Raw genomic sequence first — 27,467 nt, 5'->3', positions numbered from 1 at the left:
AATGCAGCAGAGAGGAAGCTTCCAGCTCAGCTGTAGTTCTGTTTCCTGCATCCAGAGTGTCCGGTATCTTCAACAATAGGGTCTTACCAGCTAATTCTAGTGGGGAACCAGGACCAGTGGTGCCAGCCTGGACTGTTTCAGGTGCTTCTAGCAACTCCCTAACCATTACTTCTAGGGAGGTGTCCTGCACCTGGCACTGGGATTTTCATTTAACAAGTGGGTCTGGAGAGATGGCTCAGCAGTTAAGTGCACTCGCTGCTCTTGTGGAGGTTCTGAGTTTGATTCCCAGCACCCACCTGGCAGTTCACACATCTGTAACTCCAGTTCCAGGGGATCCTGTGCCTTGTTCTGGCCTCCATGGCATCAGGCATGTGCGTGTGTACAGACATACATGTAGGCAAAATGTGCCTACTTGTGCACATAAAATAAAAAATTAAAAACAAAGCAAAACAAAAATCCTGTAGCTTCTGGGAGCAGCATTACCCACCCATGTGGATAATTCCACTTATATTTTTTATTTTCTAAAATAGCAGGTTCCTTTTCGGTTGGCCCCCTTCTTCACCCCCACATCCCCTCTCTCCCCCAAACCCATCACTATTTATACCTTTCTGCATGCAGTCATCCCTTTTACGTCTGTGTTACATGAGTTTTACTGTCTGCCCACCAAAGACTCACCCCCCACACCCCACACCCGCACCACCACGTACTCACACACAACTTTCACAGCGCCTTTCTTGCCTCCTGGCCCCTATAGGTACTCACTCCAACTTAAACACAGAAATCTAAAAATTCCAAGCTAGCACCTATGCATGAGAGAGAACGGAGTGTCTTCTTTCAGGGCCTGGATTTTCATACTCTGATTAAGGATCTTGTCCCTAAGACTCCACTGATTTAAAACATTTTGTGTCTATTTGTCTACTTGGCAGTGCTGGGGTTGGAGCCCAGAGCCTTGCCCATGCTAGGCAAGTTCTCTAGGACTGAGCTGTATCCCAGCCCCAAATGTAACTTAATTCAAAGTAACAAATTTGCAATACCATCACGGCCTGCCCAGCTCTTTGTCTTAGGTTGTGCCACGTCCCTAGCTAGCTCTCTGGAATTACAGTGATAACAGAGGTCAGTACTCCTGAGTACCGGGAGAGAAGGTAGGGGAGACAGATAGAGGGAGACAGAGTGGAGAGGGTTGGGGAGAGAGGGAGGGAGGGGGGGAGGAAGAAAGAGGAAGGCAGAGGAATAGGAGGAGGGAGAGACAGAACAGAAAGCCATGTGGACATAGGCAGAGACTAGTTTGGGCTTGACTAGTGAGATGTTGATTGCATCTCTCCTAGGATGTCATTCCCCAAAGGGGAAGATTTCACTCCAAATGTGACTTTGGAACAGACTAAAGTTCAGAAAAAGGCCAACTGATATTTGCACAGTAGGGCCAGTGATAAATGATGGAATTGAAAAGGAACCTTGGAGATCATCTGTTCTGACCTCCTTTTACAGGAAACTGCACCCTAAAGACACTGACTCATTTGACCGAGGTCACCCAAGCTTTGGGAAGCAGCCGAGGCTTGTGGCTGCTGCTTTGGGCTCTCGCACTCGCTCATCATCATCCTCCTGCCCGTCCCTGAGTGCTGGGAATCCTGTCCTGTTTGTCTAACGTTCTCCCTTTCTCCATTCCACAGGTATTTTAGAGTCCGTAGACAAGATGGAATCAACTCCATTTAACAGACGACAGTGGACTTCCCTGTCATTGAGAGTAACAGCCAAAGAACTTTCTCTTGTCAACAAGAATAAGTCATCGGCGATTGTGGAAATATTCTCCAAGTAAGTGCTGATCTTGGTCCAAGAGGGCCATCTGTCTTGAGCAAGCTCTACCACCTCTCAGGGGAATTGGTAAAGCAATGTAAAATGGCTGGATTGGGCACCCCCTGGATGTTATACACTGTAGAGAAAAAGAATGTTAACGATCAGGGAATCCTCCCTTCTCATCTTTGAATTTTTATTTCATTGAAGGCACGAAAATGTTACACACACAAAAGATGCTTATAAAACACCTAAGTAGAAAGCAAATGGTTACCAAATCCAAAGGAACGGGGTGAGGATCAGATGAGGGCCTGTCCAGGAAGGTGCTTTGTCTTGTTGTTTTGTTCGCTCATTAGTTTGCTGGTTTGTACTGAGATGGGGTCTCCTGTAGCCCAGGCTGGCCTTGTCTCCACTCTTTAGCAGAGAATGACTGTGTACTCCTAAACCTCCAGCCTCTGCCTCGCAGTATTAGAGGTGTGTGCCACCAAGCCCAGTGTGCTGTTTTGTAAGTTTTTCCCCTTACTCTGCAGCCCAGGTTGGTAGCCCGGGACTCACTACATATCCCAGACTGGGTTTGCATGCGTGAGTAAATCTTTTGCCTCAACCTCCTGAATGTTGGGTTTCTTGGTGTAAGCCACCATGCCCTGTAGAGGGAAAAAAGGTGTAACTTTTTATTTTCAGTGCGAAGGGTCAACCCCAGAGCCCTATGCATGCTAGGTATGAGCTCCATGCCTGAGCTCCATTCCCACCTACAAGAGTTGAAATAACATTAGCTCATCAGTTGTATCTGTAGCATTTCAAGTGTCTGATAGGCAGTAGGGTTTAGCAAACCAGGGTTTACTGAACCGCAAGTGTCCATGTGTAGGTTGTCTTTGCTGTCATGCTAAGCCAACAGAGACACTGGATACAACAGACACTGTTTCCTCAAATGTCAAAAACATCTGGCCTTTTGAGAAAATGAGAAAACATTTGCTAGCCAGGTGTGGCAGCCAGCATTTGGAGCAGAGGCAGACGGAGCTCTATGAGTTCAAGGATAGCCTAGTCTACAGAGCGAGTTCCAGGACAGCCAAGCTTACACAGAGAAACCCTGTCTTGTGGGGGAGGGGGGAAGAAGAAAGAAAAAGAAAAGAAAATGTTTGCTACCCCCTCTGCTGGTCTTCATCGTGAGGACTTTTCCTGCTCTCTCTGCGTCTGTATCTTTAGTGAAGGTGTCTGTAGCTGGGGCACAGAGGTTCTGCTGTGCACAATAGGTCCCACTGTACACAGTAGGTGCTGCACACAGGGATGGTCTGTACAGTGATAGCAGACAGAGGTGCACTGGTGGCGCGGAGCCCAGGACAGGGGGTAGCTTACTGCCCTAGTGGTTGATTACCAGGAAGCTGCTGCTCCTGTGAGAAGAAAGAGTGTGTGTGAAGACCGTGCTTCCTAGGAGCTGTGTCTCAGAAATGTTAAACACCAACCGGAAGTTTCTGAGACCCACAGTGTCCCCTCACACTCCCGCTATGTGGCAAACACTGGCCTCGGTTATCTCCCATGGTGGAGTGCAGCAGGGGACCAGACTCAGTCAGCCCTTACGGTTCCATTGTATGCTCTCTATCGCTGCAATTCTGTGGCAAAAAGCATCATTCTCACTCAGAAAGAGAAGAAACCCATTTCAAGTAAGACACCAGAAGATGAAAAGCTACTAACCCTCATCCTAGACCTCAGGGACTTAACGGTTTATGTCAGGCCCATCAACTTTCCTGATCTAAAGATTCCTTGAGGGCTGTGGTAAAATGACTCAGCAGGCCAAAAGGCAGCCAACATCTGAGTTTAATCCCCGGACCCTACATAGTGAACGGAGAAAACCAGCTCACTCAAGCTGTCCTCTGACCTGGAGGTCATGGCCACACACACACACACACACACACACACACACACACACACACACAACCAATCAAACAAAAACAACTAAGAAATATAATTTAAAAATGTTTGAGCCAGGCAGTGGAGGCAGCACATGCCTTTAATCCCAGCACTTGGGACGCAGAGCCAAGCGGATCTCTGTGAGTTCGAGGCCAGCCTGGTCTACAGAGCCAGATCCAGGACAGGCACCAAAACTACACAGAGAAACCCTGTCTCGTAAAACCAAAAGAAAAGAAAAATGGTTGAAAGAACCATTCATCTAGAGTAGTTACTAATAATACAGTGTCTCAGTTCTGTTTAAAAAAAAAGTCCTGATGTACATGGTGCCTGTACTCCCAGACTCGGAAGGCTGAGGCAGAAGGATCACCATTTGAGGCTAACACGTTAGCTATATAGTGAGACCCTGTCTCAAAGTCTACAACTCATGGTCTAGTGTCGGAGAGCTGTATTCCCAAGTATTTGGGAGTCTGAGACAGGAGGATTGTAACTTCAAGGCCTGCCTGGGCTACAGAGTGAGTTAAGACCAATCTGAACAACTTACTGAGACCCAAGCAAATAAATAAGCTGGGCATGGTGGTGCAGGCCTTTAATCCCAGCCTTTGGGAGGCAGAGACCAGTCAGATTCACATAAAGAATTCCAGAGCAGGGACTGGGGAGATGGCTTCGTAGCTAAGAGCACTAACTGCTCTTCCCGAGGGTCTGGGTTCAATTCTCAGCACCCCAATGGCAGTTCACCGTCATCTATAACTCTAGTTCCAGGGCATCTAATACCCTCTATTGGCTCCCACCAGCACCAGGCAGACACGTTGTACACGGACACACATGTAAACAAAACTACCGATACACATAAAATAAAATAAATTTAAAAATAAGGATTCAGACCGGCCAGGGCTTCGTCTTTCTAGGGCATGTTTGCCTATCATGCCCAGCCTCAATAAATCTCTAAAATGTAGAGGCACAACATAGTGAATGACAGTATGTTGTAACTACCTCATTTGGACTTGTCTCTTCTCACCTTAGCATTAGCTGGGGTGGCTTAGGGGCTGCAGACATCTGAGGCTCACTCATAAATCAGAAAGTTGATGCTGTCTGCCATTTGGGATCTCAGCTGGCGTCGTGGCTGGAACACCTACACCTGGCCAGTCCATGTGACTGGCTTGGTGGCTGGGTTCCAAAGGCAACCCGTCCAGAGAGGAGGGGAGCTACAAGGTGCTGCTTTGCCTGATCGTGACCTTAACCTTGGAAGCTGTACACAATTGCCTTCTCCATCTTCTCAGATGTGAGTCACTAAGGCTTCCACAGGAAGGGGGTGTGGAATTTGGCTCCATCTTCTGGTGGGAGGAATGGCAAAGTTATTTTGAACCTTTGAACCTTTTTTTGAGACAGGGTCTAGTTCCTTATGTAGCAAGGATGACCTTCAACTCCCGATTTACCTGCCTCTGCTTCCCAGATGCTAAGGTACAGTACACACTGTGCCCAGCACTTGTCCCTTCTCTGTTAACTCCTAGGGATTGATCCCCAGGACCTTGTTCATTCCAGGCAAGCATTCTACCACTGAACTATAACCCCAGTTCCCTTGAACACATTTTTTGAGACAGGGTTTCTCTGTGTAGCCCTGGCTGGCCTGGAACTCCCTGAGATCCACCTGCCTCTGCCTCCCAAGTGCTGGGATTAAAGCTGTGTGCCGCCACCACCACCATCACCACCACCACCGCCACCACCATAATCATCACCATCACCACCATCATCATCATCACCACCACCACCATCACCACCACCACCACCACCACCACCACCACCACCATCACCACCATCACCACCACCACCGGCACCACCATCATCACCGGGCTTGGTCATGTTTTAAACCATCTTCTATAGGCTTCCCTGGCCTTTCTAAAGGTTCTACTTTTGTGTGTCTGCAGTGGTGCTCAACTACCTCAGGGGGATTTCTTTTGTTGAGACAGAGTCTCCTCGAGCTCAGGCCAGCCTTGAACTTGCTACACAGCTGAGGATAAACCTTGAACTCCCGCCAAACCGAGGGTTGGGGAGGTTAAGCATTCACTGACAATAGAGGAGCGGACTTGTGAAATGAGACATAGAGCAAAGTGAATAAGGGGAGGCGTGTGGTGCCTGGACGTGATGGAAGGAATAGGGAGGCAAGAATCCCTCATGGCAGAAACCAGAGCAGGAAGGGAATGGTGTAATTCAGTTAGGCCAGGCGGTAGGCTTGGGTGCTATGCCGCAGTCAGGGCTTAGTTACATTAACAGCAAAAGGCAATGGAAAGTTTCCATGCAGAGAGACCAACAGGATGAGACATGTGCTTCCCAAAGGTGCTTCTGGCGACAGCGTGAAAGGTTTATTAGAAAGATGAGAGAGGGTGACATGGAGGCAGTTAATGGGGCTTCCATGGGAACCCAAGTGGAAGCTGTTGGGGTGGGGTTGGGGGCCAGCAGAAGTGGGAAGAAAGAAAAGGGATATAAGACAGTGTGAGCTGTGGTTAATGGGCCTTGGAAACTCCCTGTCCTGCAGAGGCACTGCTGTACCTTCTTACCCTTCCAACCACTCAGCCCCGCCTCAGCCACACTTGCCTTTCTCATGACTGGAGTACTGGGCATCCCTGGAACACTCTGGAGGCCAGGAGCCACGCCCGTTCCAACTCCCACCCTGTGTCTTAGCTGAGCTCTGCAGCCTGTGCTCTGAGGCCCGCATCTTACCGAGCCAAGAGCAACCTCCCCACCCTCTCCTGCAGTCATGTGCCAGACTCCAAGCCCAGCTCCTGGTCCCCACTGGAGACACCAGCTTCATTTCACTGAGAGAATGGCAGTCATCTTGACTAAGGCAGAGTTTCCTTTGTCATATAGTAATAATCTTTCCTTCCTCCAAATGCAACATCAAACAAACAAACAGAAAGGTAAAAAGAAGCAGGAAGAAAAAAAAAAACATAAGATCCCCAAGTTTGTGGTTGCCCGGGTGCTGGGGATTCCTCTAGCAGTGAGTCTGAGCCACATCATTGACCTGATCCTTTATGTCATGATTTCTTGATCTCTACTTCTCAAACCCGTCTCTATGCCCCAGCCTTCATCTCCCAGCTGTTGCTATCCAAAAGCCTTCTCCAAAAGGACGCGTTTGGAAAATGTGCCCTCTAGTTAGAGCTTCTGCTACTGCTGGCTCCGTTCTCCATCCCTACTGGCTCCACACTGGGCCTCACCAGGACGCCCTTGCCCAGCATGGTTAATCTCTTCCATGACAGTCTTCCTCTCGTTTGTTTGCGAGCATTTTAAACTTTTTGTTTATTCTGCTGGGATTCCACATTGAGATCAACACCTGAGTACAACAGCATAGTGAAGGAAAACGTGAACGTGTTTGACAAAGTGAACTCATCAGAACCTGAAGTTAATATATATTTGGGGTCTCGGGGCTGACATTCAGGGTCACGGAGCTTGCCTTGACTGAGGGAGGGTCTAGTAGCAAGCTGATTTGGAAAGCTCATCTCAGTGGCTCAGGCTCAGGCTGAGTCCCTCTGTCCATGCTGACAATGGTCTGTGTCTGAGACACCCTCTTTCTGAGTGCCGTGCTCTGGGCCAGCTACATGGCTGCCTCTGTACATTGGCAACGGGGCCTGGCTGGCACATGGCGTGTCTCCGAGCTCTTGTCTCCTCAGGACCCTCCTCACACTCCCCTTTGTTGTCTAGCCAGTTCTCATGAGGATTTGACACTCATTAGAAAATCATGGAAAGGCTGTTCATCTTGGTACCTTTTTTAAAAAAAAAAAAATTATTTTGTGTATATGAGTGTTTTGCCAGAATTTATGTGCCACATGCATGCTTCGTGTCCTTGGAGGCATCGAATCCTCTGGAACTGGAGTTATGGATGGTTGTGAGCCACATGTAAATGCTGAGAACCAAGCCAGGATTTTCTGCAGAAACTGGAAGTGCTTACTGCTCCAGGCTTATTTATGTTTTTGTTTTGAGACAGAGTTTTCCGATGTAGCCCCCATCCCCTCCCCAAGCTGGCCTGGAAATCAGTTATTTAGGCCAAGCTCACAGAGACCCATCTGCCTCTGCCTCCCTAGTATAGGGATTGGTAGTCTTCATAACTTTGCAGAAAGGAACTTGGAGGTCACGTGATCGTCTCCATAGACTAGTAGGTTAACTATCTTTTCTCTATGAAGGTTATAAGAACAAATTGCACAGATAAAAAGCTATAAATCCCAAACCCATTTATAACCAACTCAGCAGGCTTTTATTGTGTATGTGTGGGGGCAGGTGGGTATGTTGGGATTGAACATTATGTCTGATGCATGCTAAGCATGTACTCTTGCATGGAGCTCTGTTCCCAGCTGCTAGACTCTTGGTAGAAACAGACAGTATTTCTAATCCTCACAGAAGTTACCTGGGAGGGGCATTATCCCTGCTTTGTACTAGAGAAAACCTGCTTGAGCTAATATTTGAGTTTGTATGCTCAGTGTTTTTCCCTGGGGCATTGATCTTACATGTTGAACAGGTTTTGAAAGGTGAGTGGAGCTTTATTTGGTGGGCTAGGAACATGGTGGGGACATTCCAGGGGAACCCAAAACAAAGGCTAGAAAGGGGGGGGCTCGGGGTTGGGGATTTAGCTCAGTGGTAGAGCGCTTGCCTAGCAAGCACAAGGCCCTGGGTTCTGTCCTCAGCTCCAGAAAAAACAAACAAACAAAGGCTAGAAATGGAAGAGCCAGGGGCTGGAAAGCTGGCTCAGGGGTTAAGAGTACAGATTGTTCTTCCAGAAGACTGAAGTTTGGTTCCCAACACCCACATCAGGTGATACACAACCACATCTAACTCTAGCTCCAGAGTTTACAGCACCCTCTTCTAGCCTCTCGGGGCACATACATGTGCAAGTGCACACACGCGTGAAAGTGCACACACGCGTGAAAGTGCACACACACATACACACGCTAATAATATTATTAATATTAATAACAAAGAGGCAGGCAATACTGTTTATCTAAGGCAGTAAAAATGAAGGGCTCAGCCTGGATTTCTTCTCTAGACTTCCTATTCAATGGAAGCATGCTGCTAATATTGCTTAAGTACTTTAAAGTTCACTCACTGTACATTCCCACAGGTGGCTACAGTACTATGTTTATTTATTTAAAGATTTACTTTAAAATAAGTAAATAAAGTTAGAGCACAGCATAGTGGTGCTCGGGAGGCAGAGGCAGGCAGATCTGTGAGTTCGAGGCTGGCCTGGTCTACAGAGCGAGTTCCAGGACTGCCAGAGTGACACAGAGAAACCTGGTCTGGTGTGAGGAGGGGGATTCATTTCACAGTTATATGTACGAAAGAGTCATTTTCTGGCAACAGAGCCTATGTCTCGTGCTTTTTATAGCTCTGCACTTAGCTCTTTAAACCCCTGCTTTATAAAGCATTGACCCTGACATAAGAAAGGTCTGCCGACGGGCAGTTTGAAGTCAGCTTTGCCTTCTCTTCCTGTGGCTTCTGTATCATATGACCCTTTTCTTGATAAAGGTTTTCTTGATAGACTTTGGTTTCTTTGCCCAAGTTTCCTGTTTGACTCAATGTTTTTGAAGTTAAAGGGAATCTAGCCTTGTTATTTTCCAGCCATCTTCCCCGAGGTCTTTGGAAGAGCCTCCGGAGCCAGTTCTAACAAGGTCTGAGCCCAGGACCCCACACTGGTCACTTTATGTTGTAGGTTTTAAGTAGGATAACTTGGAAGTAAGGGTCTGGAAGCCGGAAGTTTGAGACCACACCTGCCTAACCTTTGTCCCACCCTGGCAGATAAGGAACTTGAAGGCTCAGCAATCCTGATTAAAGGTCACTCACCAAGATGTGGAACTGGTCAGTGCAGCACACAGGTCCCTCAGTCCCCACTAGTTACGCCTCCTCCTTTTCATGACTCCTGCTGAGCCTAGTTAGTAGACCTTTGCTTCTGAATCCCCTTACTGAAGACGGTACAGGTTTAGTTGGGGTGTGTGTGTGTGTGTGTGTGTGTGTGTGTGTGTGTGTGTGTGTGTACCCGAGTGTGTTCTTCTTGAACAATAACAATGAGAAAGGCCTTCAAATCTCCCTGGATTACTTCCTCTTTTTCTTCTCTTTAACATTTAGAGTGGGGAAATTGTTCCAGGAGAAAATAGTTGCCTAAGCCTTGGGAGTTTCCATTTTCCCTTCTTTTGGCTCAGAGTTCCCTTTGGTATTTGAAAGCACACAGGCAAGAGTCATAGCTCAGGAACTCTGTTGTCTGGCCTTAGAAATATTTGAGATGTTCTCATTACTCCCCAGGTAATTTTAGTTCTGTCAGCTGCCTGCCTCACAGCTGTGCATTAATGAACAGCTGCAAGATCAAATTCCATGTGTAAGGGAGAGGAGACTAGACCACAGGAAATCTGGGAAGGGATGAGATTTTATTATAGAATTTTTTTTTCCGAGTCAAGGTTTTAATATGTAGCCCAGGCTGGCCTTGAACACAGAGCCTCCAGAGCACTGGGATTACAAGCACTGTTATACTTGATCTTGTTTAGAGAAATGTCATTGTAAATCCTTTTTTTTTTTTTTCTCAATTTGAGTCTCCCAAGTGCCGTCCCCTCCCCCACACCCCCAAATGAAGTCTGAGGCCTGGATTCTGGTGCTACGCTTCAGAGATGGTAAGAAAGCCTAGTGATAGGGCACCTACCCAGCACAAATAAGAGTGTAGGTTGAGTTCTCAATACTGTAGGAGAGTTGGAAGTGCCAACCTTCACCAGCCTGTACGACAGCCTGTGCTTGGAAGGGTCACTTGAGCCCAGAAGGTGGAGGCTTAGCTGGAATAACACAGTGAAATCCCATCTCAAGAAGGAGGAGGGCCATAGAGAGTGGCTCAGTGGTTAAGAGCACTGGCTGCTCTTCTAGAGGACCTGGGTTCTGTTCCCAGCATCCACTTGGCAGCTCACAACCATCTGTAACTCCAGTCAAAGGGATCTGGTGCCCTCTTCTGGCCTCCTTGAACATCAGGCACCATAAGTGATGGATAGCATTTAAAAGAGAAAAACTAAGTGTACCCCCAGCACTTGGGAAGTGGAGGTAGGAGGGGGCCAGCCTGGGCTACATACCAAGTTCAAGGCTATGAAACCCTATCTAGCAAAACAAAATAGAAGCAAACAACTATAGTATTTTGGTGTTTTAAGATTTGCACTTCCTTTAGGCCAGTAAAGGAAGGGGGATCGCTGGATTTTCATTCCACCGAGCTCAATATAAGAACCATTTCCTAACTCTAAGCCTGTGTGCTGATTGCTCCTGGCTCTCTATACTGTATTATTACTGTAATAAACAGTAGACAGTTGATCACAGGGTGTGGGAACAGAAGTTCAAGGCCTGATCTAAAGTCCAGTTTAACTGCAGCCCACTGTTTCTCAATTCCTACCTAAGGCAGTCTCCTAAGATGTACTAGTTTAGTTGGGGAAAAAACAAATGTGGAGAGCTGTTCCCCAAAGCACTGTTTTCAGTGGTGAAAACCCGGGAATAATTTAAATAGCCATTACATAATGGAGGTTGAAGTTGACAGCGCACAGCAGCGCAGGCCTATAATCCTAGCACTTGGGTGATGAGGCAGAAGGATCGGGAGTTTAAGAGCAGCCACCAGTACATACTAAGTTTCAAGCCAGCCTGGACCACATGAGATCTTGTCTTAACGAAGTGAAAATGGGAGCAACCGTAGAGGAAGAGGAGGGGGTGGCCATGGTGCCAAGGTTTGGTTCTGTTCATTGCGAAGACAGCCGCCAAGACTGACAGAGACGCCTGTATTGCTAAGTTGAGGGAATGTTTCTTCCCTTGGCTTCCTGTGACCTCTTGCCATCTCTTCCCTCCCAGAGATCTCTTCCCTAGGTGTCTCTGGCCGTCCCCTGGTTTTCCCTCTCTCTGTTCTTTGTCACTCCAGCAATTTCTTCCTCTTCCAACTAAGCGCTAAGTCCCCGGCACTGAGTTCGAGGCATCTTCTTGCACTACCGACCTGTAACTATCAGACCTCTCAGACTTTGTTGCCCTGTGTGGACAGACAAGGTTTGTGACTCAGTGTTTGTGACTAGCTCTTGCCTCCCTTCTGAGCTCAGATGTTTGTGTCTAACTGCTGCTACCTGATGCTCTCTGAGCTTGACCCCCAGGATCCACATAGTAGGTTGAGAAAACCAATTCCTGCAAATTGTCTCATGACTTCCGTGTGTGTGTGTGTGTGTGTGTGTGTGTGTGTGTGTGTGTGAGAGAGAGAGAGAGAGAGAGAGCGCAAACACACAATAAATGTAATTAATGACTGCTGCCGTTAACATGGCGTTAACATGCAGTTAACATGGCGGACACTGAACTCTTAGATTTTCCTGATTTCTGTCCTCCTTGGGGTTACTATTGCTGTGATAAAACACCCTGACCAAAAGCAACTTGAGGAGGAAAGGGTTTGTTTTTCTTACACTTCTACATCATGGTCCATCCTTGAAGGAAGTCAGGACAGGAACTCAAACAGGGCAGGATTGGAGGCAGGAGCTGATGCAGAGGCCATGGAGGAGGAGCTGCTTACTGGCTTGCTCTCTATGGCTTGCTCAGCTTGTTTTCTTATAGAACCCAGGACCACCAGCCCAGGGATGGCCCCACCCATGATGAGCTCGGCCCTCTCCCATCAATCACTAATTAGAAAAATGCTCTACAGCAGTGGTCCTCAACCTTTGGGTTGCAACTCCTTTGGGGATTGAACAACCCCTTTATAGGGGTTGCCACAACATGAGGAACTGTATTAAAGGCTCACAGCATTTGGAAGGTTGAGAACCACAGGTCTACAGGCTTGCCTACAGCCCAGTCTTTTTTTTTTTTTTTTTGGTTTTTTGAGACAAGGTTTCCCTGTGTAGCTTTGCGCCTTTCCTGGAACTCACTTGGTAGCCCAGGCTGGCCTCGAACTCACAGAGATCCTCCTGCCTCTGTCTCCTGAGTGCTGGGATTAAAGGAGTACACTACTGCCGCCTCCGCCGCCACTGCCATTGCTGAGGCTCCTTCTTGACTCTGGATTTCTGCTCTTCTCTCGTCCTGTCCTTAGCAATCTGTCAGGTATCCACCTCCGAATTACATCTCACGTCTGTTCACTTGTCTCCCCCACACTGCCACCCAGGGCAAGTCACTAATAACACTCCTTTTTCCAGACCCCACCCACCTGTTTGTTCTCTACATGTCAGAACACTTGAAGACTTGCTTGTCCTTTATTTTATGTGCATATTTTGCCTATTTATTTTGCATATTTTGTTTGTGTGTGTGTGTGTGTGTGTGTGTGAATGCACATGCTATGTGTGTCCCTGGGAAGCCAGAAACAGTGGAGTTAAGTATTGCTATGCACGCACTGTTTAAAAGACAAAAATATGGAGCTGGTGAGATGGCTAAGCAAGTCAAGAAGACCCTTGCTGCCGGATGACCTGAGTTCAGTTCCAGGGGCCCACAGAGCAAGAACTGGCTCCTAAAAAGTTGTCCTCTGACACACCCCATCAAAAAAAAAAAAAAAAAAAAAAAAAGAATTGAATCCGTGGCCATCTGTTGTACCTACCATTAAATTAACTCCTTTACACGACCCACCTCACTCCCTTCCCATGTGCTCTTGTAGCACTGCTGTCCTTTGTGTTCTTGATACTCTGGGGATACCCTGCTGCTTGAAAGTCTTTGCACGCTGCTTTTGCCCCCCCACCTTCCTGGCTTGTTCCTGGTGGCTGGCTTTCTGGGCTTAGTGACCCTAAAGATCATTCCTTTAGCCAATGTTATCTTTTAATTTTTAATTGGAAGGTTATCAATGAAGCTGGGTGATGGTGGCATACCCTGCCTTTAATCCCAGCACTTCTGAAGCAGAGGCAGGAGGATGGCTGTGAGTTTGAAGCCAGCCTGGTCTACAGAGTGAGTTCCAGGACAGCCAGGGCTACACAGTGAAACCCTGTCTCAACACCACTCTCCCACCACCACCAAAAAAATTAAAATTATAATTGTATATACTTGTGGAGTGTGACATTTTTTTGACACTTGAGTACATTGTGGAATAATCAAGAGAGACTAAGCAAGCTCAACTTTCCCTTTGTCAGTTCTGATTTATTTTGTTTTAGGTGGGGTCTCGTATAGCCCAGGTTGGCCTCAGACTCATTCTGTAGCCAAGGATAACCTGGAACTTCTGATCCCCCTGTCTCTGCTTCCCGACTGCTAGAGTTACAGGTGTGACCACCATGCTTGGCTTCCATGGCTCCAGGAGTCAAACCTAGGTTTTGTTTGTTTTTTTTTCTGTTTTAGAGATCAAATGCTAGGCAATTTGTAAATTGAGCCACACCACAGCCTTTTATGGGTTTGTTTGGATTATTTTACAGAACTTCCTGTTTTGATTTTACTAGACAGGGTTTCTCTGTATAGTGCTGGCTGCCCTGGAACTCTCTATAAACTGGCTGGCCTTGAACTCACCTAGATCTGCCTGCCTCTGTGTCCAGAGTGCTGGGATTAAAGATATATGCCACCACCGCCCAGCCTCAGAACTTTCTTTATTACATTATTTAATTAATTTGTATATGTATTTATTGGGGGCCTGTAGCATGAATCCTAATTGGTCTTAATAAAAACCCGGAGCCAGATATTGGGGTAAATGCCAAAAGTTCAGAGAGACAAAGGAACAAACCACAGTCACCTCTCACCTTACCAACTCCTCAGCTGGAAGGACTGAGCACCTGTCTCTTCCTGCCTCATATTCCTCTCTCTGCCCAGCCATCACTTCCTGTCTCAACCTCCCTGGTGCTGGGTTTAAAGGCATGTATGCCTCCCAAGTCCTGGGACCAAAGGCATGAGATCCCAAGTGCTGGGATTAAAAGTGTGTGCCACCACTGCCTGGCCTCTGTGACTAACTGGTGGCTGGCTCTGCCCTCTGATCTTCAGGCAAGCTTTATTTGTTAGATCACAGACACAATATCACCACGGGGGCCTGTGTTCCATGGTGCACATGCCACAGAATACATGCATAGGTCAGAGGTCAACCTTTGGGAGTAGGCTCCCTCCTTCTACCATTTGACACCTGGAGATGGAATTACATGTCAAGCACGCTTACCTACTGAGCCATTCGCCGGACCTGCTGCAGGTGTTTCCATGTAGAAATTGCAAGCTCTTTGGAACAGGGATTGTGTCAGCCTTGGCCCTTTTCTGTCTGTCTCTGTCTTCTTCTTTTTTTTTTTTTTTTTAAGATAGGGCCCCACATTACCCACGCTGGCTTTGAACTCAAGACAGTCATCTTCCAGGTCGGAGATTTTAGCTCTGTAGTAGATCGTTAGCCTGGGTTTGGTCCCCCGCCTCAGACTCTCAGGTGCTGGGAATTCAGATTTGTGCTGCCACATGCAGCTGGTTCTTTCTCTCCTCCCCCTCCTCTTCCCCCCCCCCCTCCTTTTTTGTCTTGTTTTTTGGGACATGGTAGACACCAAGAACTATTTCTTTTTCTTCCCTTCCTTCCGTGCTCTCCCTCCCTCCCTCCCTCTCTCCCCTTTTTTTTTTTTTGAGCTGAGGATCGAACCCAGGGCCTTGCACTTGCTAGGCAAGCGCTCTACCACCGAGCTAAATCCCCAACCCCTCTCCCTTCTTTTTCTAGTACCAGGAATTGAACCCAGACCCTGTGCATGCTAGGCAGGCTATGTACACAATCAGCCTCTACCACACACATGCTTTTCTTTTTTTTTCTTTTAGTTTCATGTGTATGGGTGTTTTGCCTGCGAATGTCTGTGATCCATGTGTGTACAGTGCTCCTAGAAGGCCAGAAGAGGGCGTCAGATCCTCTGGGGCAGGAGTTAAAGTCAATGCTCTGACATTCTCCAGCCCCTCAACCTTTTTAAAAATCTGCCTTTAATCTCCCAATCCTTCTGCTCCAGCCCCCAGTGTCTGGCAGTACTTACTCTTTGAATGAAAATTCAGCTGTTTTGAGTCCTCGCTGAAATGAATACAGAGTACAGAATTCGTCTTGTGTTGTTTGTCTCTCTTGTGATCTGGATATTAATCCCTTGTTAGGATACAAGCTCCAAATGTTCCCTTCCATTCCACAGGAGCTTTTCACTCTGCTGATACTGTCCTGTGGTGCATATAAGTCTTTAATTTTGTTGAAGTTCAATTCATCTATTTTTATTGTGTTGCCTGTTCTTTTGGTATCATATTCAGTAAGTCATTGCCAAATCCAATGTCACGGCTGTATTTGGTGGCACATGTCTATACTTGGAAGGCTGAGGCAGGAACATCTTGAGTTCAAAGATCAAAGCCCACATGGGGTCTGTTGTGGATTCCAGGTCATGATGGACTGCATAGCAAGATTCTGTTTTTGAAAAAGGAGAAGGGTTGGAGAGATGACTCAGTGATTGAGAGCTCTTACTGTGGTTGTGGAAGGCTGGAGCCTGGTTCCCAGCACCCACATGGCGGCTCACAACCCTCTGTAACTCGCGTTCTAGGAGCTCTGACCTCTGCTGACCTCCTCAGGCACTGTGTGCACTTGGTACACATACATACCCTCAGGCACATACACAAAATAAAGTAGATAAGTATTTTTTAAAAAGAAAAGGAAAAAAAGTCCAATCATAAATCTTTTCTCTGTGTGTCTTTTTCTAAGTTTTAGAGTTTCAGCTTCTGGCCTGTTTTGTACACAGAATTCTGTGAGGATCCAGCTTATTTTCTTGCATATGGGTATCTGGTTTTCCCGAGACAGTGTTGTGGAAATAACTGTACTGCCCCTTTGGATGATTGTGGCGTGCTTGTCAGAAATCATTTGACCATAAATGTAAGGTTTTTTCCTGGATTACTCTATTCTGTTGTTCTGTACATCCATTTTCATGCCTATACGCCTCTGTTTCCTTGTGGTAAAATGTACAACATAAAATTCACCATTTTTAAGTGTGCGGCTGAGTGGCTTGAAGGACAGTCATATCCTCACCACCTTTGTCACTCTGTGTGATACCCTGTCATCCATCTCCTGCCCTCTGCTAAGGGACAGACAGCTTATTTTCATTCTTCAGCTGTTAGTTAATGCCACCTAAATGAAGTAACTTTAGAAGTCATCTTTGGCCAGGTGGTAGTTGTGGTAGTGATGATGGTGGTGACGACACACACCTTTAATCCCAGCCTTCCAGAGGCAGAGGCAGGTGGATCTCTGTGAGTTCAAGACCAGCCTGGTCTACAAATCAAGTTCCAGAACAGCCAGGATTACACAGAGAAACCCTGTCTCCCAAACAACAACAACAACAAGATACCATTTTTCTTACGTGAGGGTATCTGTAGGATACATTCTGAGAATAAAACTTAACATTTGTGTTTATGTAGTTTTGGCAAAATGGTGGCAAACCTTTCAAAGAGGTTTTACCTCTCCACTAGCTATGTTAAAACTCATTCCCTGCCAGGGTGTCAGCTTTTGGAAAAATCTCTACTTGATGAGTAAAATATGTTCTGCTGGAGATGTAACTCACTTGGTAGAGTCTAGCATGCCCGGCACCACATAAAAACAGGTGCAGTGGTGCACATCTGGATCCCAGGGCTTGTGGGGGTGGTGCACATCTGGATCCCAGTACTCATGGGGGTGGAGACAGGATTACAAATTCAAGGCCATATTAGACTACAGGTGAGATCTTGTCTTGAGAGAGAGAGAAGGAAGAACAAGACAGGGCCAGGGAGGGAGTGTAGTGGGTAAGAGCTCTTGCTGCATGAGGGCCTCCTGGGATCCCCAGTACCCCATAAAAAGCTGAGCATGTCAGGTAGTCATGGTGGTTCACGCCTTCAATCAAAGCACTGGGGAGACAGAGACTAGTGTATCTCTGTGAGTTTGAGGCCAGCCTGGTCCAAATAGAGTTCTGGGCCAGCCAGGGCTACATAGAGAGACCCCGCCTCAAACAAACAAACCAGGCATGACCCCATATACCTGTAACCCCAGAACTGAGAAGATGGCTTGGCAGAAAGCATCAGAGAAGACATCAGTCAGTGTCCTTTCTGTCCTCTGCACATGCTGTCTCAGGTGTGTGCACCTCCACCCACCTGCATACCCCCCCCCCCCCCCCCGTGTGTGTGTGTGTGTGTGTGTCTGTCTGTCTGTCTGTCTGTCTGTCTGTCTGTGTGTGTCTGTCTGTGTTTGTATGTGTGTGTGTGTGTGTCTGTCTGTCTGTCTCTCTCTCAAATGAAACAAACAAAATAACCCCATGCCATCAAGTTTGTATGAATGAGCTAGAGTAACTGTATCCTTCATATCATTACCTTAGCTTGGTCTAAACTCCGGCATTACATGTAGTGAGACTACCTCACAGACGCCTACTGACAGCAGCTAAGGTTTCAGAGATGTTACTGTGTGTGCGTGGGAAACGGAGGCCTGTGCATCTTAGAATTCATGGAGTGTCCTTTTTAGTTGACTAATTCCAAAGGTTCCTGTTTTGTTTTTGTTTTGAGACAAGGTCTCATGTAGCCCAGGCTGACCTCAGACTCCTAAGTAGCTGAGGATGACCCCGAACACTCCATGCTCCTGCCAGGACATACAGTTTATATCCAGTTTATACAGTGCTGCGGATGAGGTCCTGAGCTTCGTGGGTGTGGCATAAGGACTCCACCAGCTGAGCTCAGTCCACAGCCCCAGGCCCCGGGCAGCTGTTTCTCACATTTGGCCTCATCCTCATGAATCATCGTTTTCTATCCTACCTAGCACGTGACTGACTGCATGGCGGGGCTGCTACGTTTCTCTGCCTCTTCTGGGAGACTTGATTAAAGACAAATGCTGGCAGAAATCGGTGTGCAGGTAGCTTTCTAAAAATGGGGAGTGTAAAAGTAACGCTTAATTTGAAGACATCTTTTTCTCCCTTCTCTGAAGGTACCAGAAAGCAGCTGAGGAGTCAAACACGGAAAAGAAGAGAAATGTAAGTACTCAGAGGCCCCAGGGCAGGTGGAACCTAAGCCGTCTGTGTGGCCAAGCCACCTGCCCCTCTGTGGAGCCCGGGCTCCATGTCAGCTGAGCAGGACATTTGTGCCAGCTGGTCTGATGTGTGAGCCACTTGCTGAGAGAAGTTGGCTTAGGTGCAGGGAATCCCAATGCAGTTCCTTTCCTTTTGAGCCCCCTTTTTTCTTTCCTGTACTGAGTAAAGGATGGCAGGCCGCATGCTACTAAAGTTAGTAAAATGGCCACCCCATCGGCTCCAGTGAAGCAGGTTTCCTGGGCCACCATGCCTTTCTTCAAACAGAACAATCCACATTTAAAAGGAAGGACCAGCTGCGCTCCCCCGCTGGGGTCTTTGCAGGAAGCTGGCTCCTAGACCCGGACTAGTTAGTGCCTTTCACAGCTGCGGGGTCCCTCCAGCACCCTGCCAGTCCGTTCTCTACTCTCCCTGCTCTAACTTCCTGCTGGTCCAGGTCATTTTCCCTTTTCTAGGGTGAAAGTTGCTCTCACTATGTGCCCAGGCTGATTTTGAACTCACAGGCTAGAGAAATCCATCTGTTTTAACTTCTGAAGGATTTAATGTCGTAAGGAACATGTCTTAAATGGCTGTAGACCATGTACCTGTTGGCTTGTTCTCTCTAGGGGAGTGATATTAACAGAGTCTTGAGCTTAATTTTCCTGAGATATGAAAATCGAACGCCCTGGTATAATAATAGAAAAAAGGATTTGGTACTGGGGATTCATACCAGTAATCCTAGCACTCAGAAAGCTGAAGCAGGAGGATTGCTGCAAGTCTGAGGCCTACCTGAGCTACAGAGGTTGAGACCAGCCTTGCCTGCATTGTAAACCCTGTTAAAAAAGAAAAGACAAAAGAAAAGAAAAATCATCCATCATTATCCACTCAGCTGCTGCTCTCTCTCTCTCCTGCCTGTTCCCCTGCTTCTCCCATTTTCCTCTTTTACTTGGCTAGTTAAGTTTTTGTGGACACCTACTGGGTGCTAAGGAGTCATTTAGACACTAAGACTATGGAACACTGCCGCGCAGTCGTGGTGCACTTTAATCCCAGCACTCGGGAGGCAGAGCCAGTGGGATCTCTGTGAGTTCGAGGCCAGCCTGGTCTACAGAGTGAGATCCAGGACAGGTACCAAAACTACACAGAGAAACCCTCGAGGGAAGAAAAAAAACTTGAGAATTTTCATTCTGGCAGAGGAAATAATGACAAAAAAAAATGTCAGGTAGCGGCTGTTGGTTTAAACCAACAAGAAGAAGATATAAACAGTAGTTTAGGTGTGGTTCTCTCATCTGATACTTGTTAAGTAACCCACGTCTGAGATCATGAGCCAAGGAGAGGAAAGATTCGGTCAGCAAGAACAGTATATACAAAGGTCCTGAGGGAAAGTGGTGTTGTTATGTGTGAGGTCTAGAAAGAGGAAGTTCTGCAGAGTCCTGGGGAAGGTTTGAGCTTTAGCACTGAAGAGAAACGACTTTGGAGAAATGTGCAAAGGACAGATGTGACCCAGCTTAAACTGTTGAGGACCAAAGGCAGAAGTGTGGGGAACCATTCTGGGCCTGGAGATACCACTGGTCGGTAGAATACTCACCTAGCGTGATGAGGCCCTGGATTCAGTCCCCAGTGCAGAATAAACCAGGTGTCGACATGTCCAAGTGCAATCCCAGGGAGGTTGAAACAGGAGGATGAGAAATTCAAGGTTATTCTCAGCTACATAGTGAGTTCAAGGCCAACCTGGGCTACATGAGGCCCTGTCTCAAAAGAAAGAAGGAGGCTGGGCGGTGGTGGTGCACACCTGTAATCCCAGCACTCAGGAGGCAGAGGCAGTTGGATCTCTGTGAGTTCGAGGCCAGCCTGGTCTACAAAGCGAGTTCCAGGACAGCCTCCAGAGCTACAGAGAAACCCTGTCTCCAAAAACCAAAAAGAAGAAAAAAAGAAAAAAGAAAAAAAGAAAGGAAGGAAGGAAGGCAGGGAGGAAAGAAAGGTGTCAGTTACTCAGTTGTGAGGTGAGTGTGATAGGTCTCACATCTCAGCACTGCTGGGGGGCTGAGGAGAGCTACATAGTGCAGAGTTCGAGGCCTGCCTGGGCTATGTATTGAGACTGTCTCAAAAAAAGAAACAATGTAATGATTTAGGAAAGAATGATAAATAGCGCCAGGCAGGTGTGATGGACCAAGCCTTTAATCCCAAAAGAACAGGACAGCATTAGTCAAAAGAAAGTGATTCTTTTGTTATCTTCCTGTCTCAGCATCCCAAGTTCTGTCGGGGGATGGGTTGCCGTGGGCTTGAAGAGAGCATCTCTAGGAAGAGAGACAGAGTCAGGCAGAGATAAGTTGAGAGCTGACCGTCGTGTTGGCAATAGAAAAGTCAATGGTCACCTTGTGTCCTTTGGAAGAGACTGGACATATTCAGAGTGATATGCAGACCTACTGCTATTTGGAAGTTCGGAGAACAAGGCCCGATAGGACTAGGCTCAAAACAGAGCTAGGCACTGTGGTGGCTCTTGCCTACAGCCCCAACATTTGGGAGACTGAGGAAAAAACAGTGCTGTGAGTTTGGAACCAGCCTGGGCTACATAGTGAATTCTGGGCAGCTCTTGGCTAAAGAGAGAGGCCTTGCCTCAAAATAGGGTTCTAGAGAGATGTCTCAGTGGCTCAGAGCACCTGCTGCTCTTGCAGAGGACCAGAGTTAGGCTCCCAACACCCACATGACAGCTCACAACCACCTGTAATTCTTTCTAGCTAAAGGGGATCCGGTGCCCTCTTCTGGCCTCTGTGGCTACTCATACACATGTACACACACACACACACACACACACACACACACCTGTAAAAAGGGGGGAGGGGGCTTTGGGGAGAGAAGGAAAGGGTTCTGACACAGGCCTGCGGTCCCAACACCCGGGAGGTAGAGTCAGGAGGACCTGGGTACCTAACAAGTTCAAGGCCGGTCAAGCTGGGCTGTGGGAGACCCTGTCTCATAAACAAACAGGAAAGGATGGAGGCGGTGGTCTGTCACAGGAGGTGGCAGAGGCAACAAGAGTCCATCTGAACTTGTTTGCTGTTGAGGTCAGTGAATGTGAATGGCAGTTGAGGAAGGAGATGGACCAACCGTATAAGCCCGTGGTTTGCCTCCCTGAGGGTCAGAGAAGTACATGTAAACAAGTGAGCTGTGCGCTGTGATATAATCAGCGTATACATTTGAAAAGTGTAGATATTTATTAGTGGGGAAAGGGGAAGCGTGGTACAATCATGCCATGTAATATTTGTTCTATATGGTTAAGATTGTGTATGTGTGACATATCCATGTCATATACCTGTAATCTCAGTATTTAGGCATAAGCAAGAAGAGGTCTGGGCTGCATATAATGACCTATCTTTTAAAAAAGGGAGAAAAATGATTGAAAAGTGAGGAAATAAATGGATGTTGTAACAGCACCCTGTGCTTTGCGGACCTTTCATGATACAAAAGACAGCACTTAAAATAACAGTAAATCAAAGCGATCGTTTTGTAGCTGTTTTAGTTTTGAAATTGCTCTTGAATTAGAGTAATTAAGATGATGCTTTTCTACTTCTCCCTCTAAGTGAGTGTGGTGATATACACCTGTAGCCCCAGCACTTAGGAGGCTGTGGCAGGAGGAGCAGGGATTGGAGACCTGTCTACAAAGTGAGAGATTGTCTCAAAACAAAAAGTCCAGCTGGAAAGATGGGGGAGCACTTCAGAGTATGTATTGCTCTCATAGAGGACTGGGTTGGATTCCCAGCACTCACACCGGGCAGTTCACAGTTACCTCTAACTTCAGATCCAAGGCCTCTGGCCTCTGAGGGCTAGCACTCACATGCACATAACTATACGCAGACCACACCATATACATAGCTAAAAATAATAACTAGTATATACATGCACATGCTCCCTTTATCAAGCTTCTGATTTAATGTCATATAGAGCTCTGAAAACATTTCTCAAAACTGGGGGCTGGTCAGATGTGTCAGTGGTTAAGAGCGGTTATGGCTATTCCTTCAGAGGACCCAGGTTCAATTCCCAGTACCCACATAACAGCTCACAGCTGTCTGTAACTCCAGCTCCAGGGATTTAGACATCCTCACACAGACATGCATGCAGGCAAAATACCAATGCACATGAAATAAAATTTTAAAATATTCTTACCGGGTGGCAGTAGTATATGCCTTTAATTCCAGCACTCAGGAGACAGAGCCAGGCAGATCTCTATGAGTTTGAGGCCAGCCTGGTCTACAGAGCATGATCCAGGACAGGCACCAAAACTACACAGAGAAACCTTGTCTCAAAAAACTGGAAAAAAAAATCTCAAAGCCATGGAGTGCTATGAAGTAAACTACTCATATTTATATTCATTTATTCATAAAATATTTATTCATATTTACCAGTTTTTAATTAATGGCAGAGCGCTGCCTTTCTTCTGTCAGGACAGAGAGAAATGTTGGCATACGTATGTGACATGCCTGCCCTTGCTTAGCAAGTCCCTACACTTTACCATGAAGAGAAGCCAGTGCGTTTCCCCCAATAACCTTAGTGAGATTGGCTGCATGATAGCCTGCATTCCCAAAAATGTGCTTACTGTTTCTCTACCCAAGACATGGGAGCCCAGACTGGTAACCCCACCATTGCTCACATTCTCGGGCCCTTCTCAAGCTCAGACTGTACCTTCTTGAGATGCATGCCATGTGCACCCAGCCATGTGGACACCCGGCAAGGCACCCAGATTCCAGTTCCTGCGTTTCTGGAACCTGAAAGCCTAGCCTTTTTTTTTTTTTTTTTTTTTTTTTCCTTTGACGTGTGTTAGGTCTCAAATCCGGGACAAATGGCTGAGATGCCTATAAACACATCAATGCCGAAGCTGCCTGCAGGTCTCTCAGCCTGGCTAGTGCCTGCTATACCACACCTCCTACCCTACGCTCTGCAGCCCAGGGTCTGCACTGGGTTTTCCTTCCCCTGGCTTCTCTGATTCCTTTAGAACCCAGCCATTTTGGCTGCACCTGTCTCCTGGCCTCTTGGCCACCTCTCTTGGTTCCTGCTCCCCTAGCCTCTTGGCTTCTGGCTCTCCCTTCTCTGCTCCCACACTGGTTCAGTTTGTCAATCCTGTTCAGTCTGGTCTCTCCCCATGGCTCTGCCTCTGCCTGTGCTCTCCCTTACATCAGCCCCTGAGGAGCAGTCACAAACACCTTTTATTTCCTTTTTCTTTTTTTGTTTGTTTGTTTTTGTTTTTGTTTTGGAGCTGAGGATCGAACCCAGGGCCTTGCGCTTGCTAGGCAAGCACTCTACCGCTGAGCTAAATCCCCAATCCAGGAAATATTTCCTTTTTCATTCAACGTGGAGGTTTACTATGCAGTCCTGGCTGACTTGGTGTTAAATTGTTTCTGACAGGGTCTTGTTTGCTCTGTAGCCCAAACTCTGGGCTTGGCTTTTGTTTCAGCCTTCCAGTTGCTGGAATCACTGCATGTAACCACTGTGCCTGGCTCCTCCCCCTGCATCATCCAGTTATCTTATTTATTTACTGTTTTTTAAGATATAGGTTCCTGGCTGGCTTTGACTCACAGACTCAGCTTTCCTCAGCCTCCCAAATTCCAGGATTACAAGCCTTAACCACCATGCCCAGTTCCGTTCTGCTTGTTTGTTTGTTTTTGAAACCATGTTCCATATAGTCAAGGCTGGCCTTAGACTCCCTAAGTAGCTGAAGATGATCTCAAACTCTCCCAATCCTCCTGCCTCAGCCTCAGCCTTTGCCAAGTGCTGGTGTTACAGGTGTGTACCACTACACTCAGCCCTCTATCTTTCAAAATGACCTCCCTGAGAAGATTTCCACACCATGGCTCATCGAGGAAGAGAGATTTATCCATGGTTATATATTTGGAAGGGACTGAGTTCTGGCTCATCAAAGTCAGATGGTCACACAGGAGGGACCCTATGTCATACCTCTGTGTGATTTATTGTCCAAGTCTCAAGCTTGCCGAGGGCAGTGGGTCCGGTGCAGGGGGCTGTTTGGAGAGAGGAGGCTGTGGAAGTGTAGCCACCGTTGTGGCTCTTGAAAACAGGAGCCTTTGTGATTCTGTGGAGCTTTGATAGGAATGCCAGCAACTTCGCTTTAATCTGTGCCACTTACCCACCTCAGAGAATAAGCAGAAAGAATAATTCTGTAGCTCAGGCTCAGGATCCCAGGGATGGCGGGTCACTGCGGTTGTTCATAAGTGTGGAAAGCCACGGTAATTTTTTTGTGTTTACATGTGTGTCCTGGGGATTGATCCAGGGCCTCACACATGCTGGAAAAGCATGTTCCACTTATTTATTATAGAAGGAGAGCACAAATGCCATAAAGCCTTCTCTGGGAGAGGGCAAAGTGTTTACCTTGCAAACACGGGAATCTGAATTCAATCTCCAGACCCCATGGTTTCTTGCTTGCTTATTTATTTGTTTGTTTGTTTTTCGAGATAGGGTTTCTCTGTGTAGGTTTTGTACCTGTCCTGATCTCGCTCATGTAGACCAGGCTGGCCTCGAACTCACAGAGATCGGCCTGCCTGTGCCTCTCGAGTGCTGGGATTAAAGGCGGGCGCCACCGCCACCTGGCTCAGACCCATGTTTAAAACATCAGTTGGATATGGTAGCTAGCACTCATGTAATCTCAACTATGGGGAGGTGGAGACAGGAGGATTCCTGGCGTCCAGTGTGCAGCTAGCCAGCCTGGCCTACTTGGTGAGTTCCATGGCATGGAGAGACTGTCTTTAGAAAAAAAGTTAGACGATACCTGCGGAATGACACTTCTGGTCTACACATGAACAGACACGTATGTGCACACAAACATGTGTGCACATAAATAAATAAGCTGTGGCACCTTGATAACTCCTAGACTACTTTTTTCTTTTTAAGATTTATTTATTTATTATGTGTACAGTGTTCTGCCCGCATGTGTCCCTGCAGGACAGAAGAGGGCACCAGATCTCATTACACGTGGTTGTGAGCCGCCATGTGGTTGCTGGGAATTGAACTCAGGACCTCTGGAAGAGCAAGCAGGCAGTGCTCTTAACCTCTAAGCCATCTCTCCAGCCCTAGACTACTTTTCTATGCTCATAATTATAATATTCAATCATATTGTAAAATGAAATCTTCATGACTTATAATTTGCTTTTTTTTTAAATTGAAAAGCATCTTTCTTTCTTTCTTTCTTTTTTTTTTTTTTTTTTTTTTTTGTATGTGGAGCTGAGGATCGAACCCAGGGCCTTGTGCTTGCTAGGCAAGCGCTCTACCACTGAGCTAAATCCCCAACCCCAAAAAGCATCTTTCTACGACAATAAAAATACAATGATCCATGATACGCATCTGAGAAAAGTAGTGTCCAGTCACCAGAGGAGATGTAGCTCTACCTCACAGGGATCCCGTGAAGGTCTGTAGGGCAGGTGAAGGCAGGGCCGTGAAGACTCATCTCGTCTGTGGCAGGAGGTCATAACTCTGAGAACGCCACCGTCGGAAGGTGAAGGGCTAGCTCTGGGGTACATTTTCCAATTGTTTTCATCTTCTGATGCAGGGTCTGTGTTGTGCAGGCAAATCTTAAACTCCTGGGCTCAAGCAATTGTTCCCCTGCCTCAGCCTTCCAAACCAGTAACTGGGAAAGTGGGTTTTGTGCCATCACACCTGACAGGAGCTGGTTTTTCCCTCTCACCTGAAGCCTTTTGTGTTTCCTCTGCCTCTGGTCCATGCTTGCTGCCTCCAGCCAGGGTTTAGATCAGCAGTTCTGTAACTCTGTCTGTCCAGCTGCTCCTCGTGAAGCGAGGCTCTCCGTGTTCAGAAGAGCGCTAGACCTAATTCCCAATATAGCTGCTAATCCCACTAATTCCCTGACGTCTTTCCGTCCTATGTCGCCTGTCCTTTCTTTCCTAGTTGAAATCCTGAGGTGTCCCAGGCAGAGGACTGGAGAGTAAGAAGGTCCTGGAGGTTGGTGGTATTTGGTTCGTTTAGGACTCTCAAGGCACACGATGCTTAAGACATGTTTCCACTATTATCCCACTGCCTCACCTACAATTTACAGATTGTTTTCCAGTCTGTTCTGTCATTTTTGATCTGAGTGAAAGTGAACCCTCTTAGGTATGTGTGTAAATGAGTGTGTCCTTTGAGTATCAGAGGGTAGCGGTTCTCTTTTCTTATGGGGCCCATGTGTTTCTCAACCACAGGACCTGTAAAATAGTGAATTTTCCAAGATGGCTACAAAGTAGATATCGATAAATAGTGGAGAAGAGAAAGATTGGATTATCATGCAGAAATAAAATCTGAGGGCTGGGACTGCAGCTCAGTGGTAGAGCATTTGCTAGCTATACACAAGGTCCCTCTTTGACTGGCACAGGAGCCTGGAAAGAAAATGTTTATATGCGTGTAAATTCTGTCAGCCATATACTAATACCACACATTAAAAAAATGTAAATCTCTAGATGTTATAGATAGATCCACTCCTCCATGTTGCTTTCCATAATTATAATTGGAATTGCATAGGTACAGCGTCGTCTTGGTTTCCTTTGTGAGAAAAAATTCCTAGCGTACTTCCTCCTGGACTTTTGTGGCCTAACTGTGAACTTTTATTCAATATAGTTACAATGTTGAATTTTATTCGATATAGTTACAGTGTTGACAATACCTAGATTTGTTTCTTCTTCTTGCTTCCCCCATGAATCTTGGGAGGAAAAAAGTCTCTCCAATGCAACTACCATGAGATCTAGGCTGTCCTTGCTACTCACTTTGTCCTTATAAGGTTATCCTGTTTTACCACTTCCTGCTTCAGCTCCTGACTTTTCCCTCTTCCCCCTCCGGGCCCTGGGTGGATGCTCGCTCCTGTGGCCAGGCAGTAAC

General features: G+C 46.9%; 1 protein-coding gene across 2 annotated transcripts in view; it reads left to right on the top strand.

Moving 5' to 3' along the window:
• Lima1 (LIM domain and actin binding 1) overlaps nt 1–27,467 on the top strand; it is a 99,654-nt gene that overhangs the window by 33,603 nt on the left and 38,584 nt on the right. For both annotated transcript variants that reach the window (XM_036207514.1, XM_036207515.1), the window contains exons 2-3: nt 1,668–1,809; nt 18,530–18,575. In XM_036207514.1, the coding sequence (XP_036063407.1) occupies nt 1,691–1,809; nt 18,530–18,575 (165 nt within the window). In that variant the 5' untranslated portion in view covers nt 1,668–1,690. The remainder of the gene's footprint in view (nt 1–1,667; nt 1,810–18,529; nt 18,576–27,467) is intronic.

This window comes from Onychomys torridus, chromosome 16, assembly GCF_903995425.1.
Source record: "Onychomys torridus chromosome 16, mOncTor1.1, whole genome shotgun sequence".
NCBI lineage: Eukaryota > Metazoa > Chordata > Mammalia > Rodentia > Cricetidae > Onychomys > Onychomys torridus.
The sequence above is the reverse complement of the archived record's forward strand: the minus strand, read 5'-3'. Positions and strand labels throughout refer to the sequence as shown.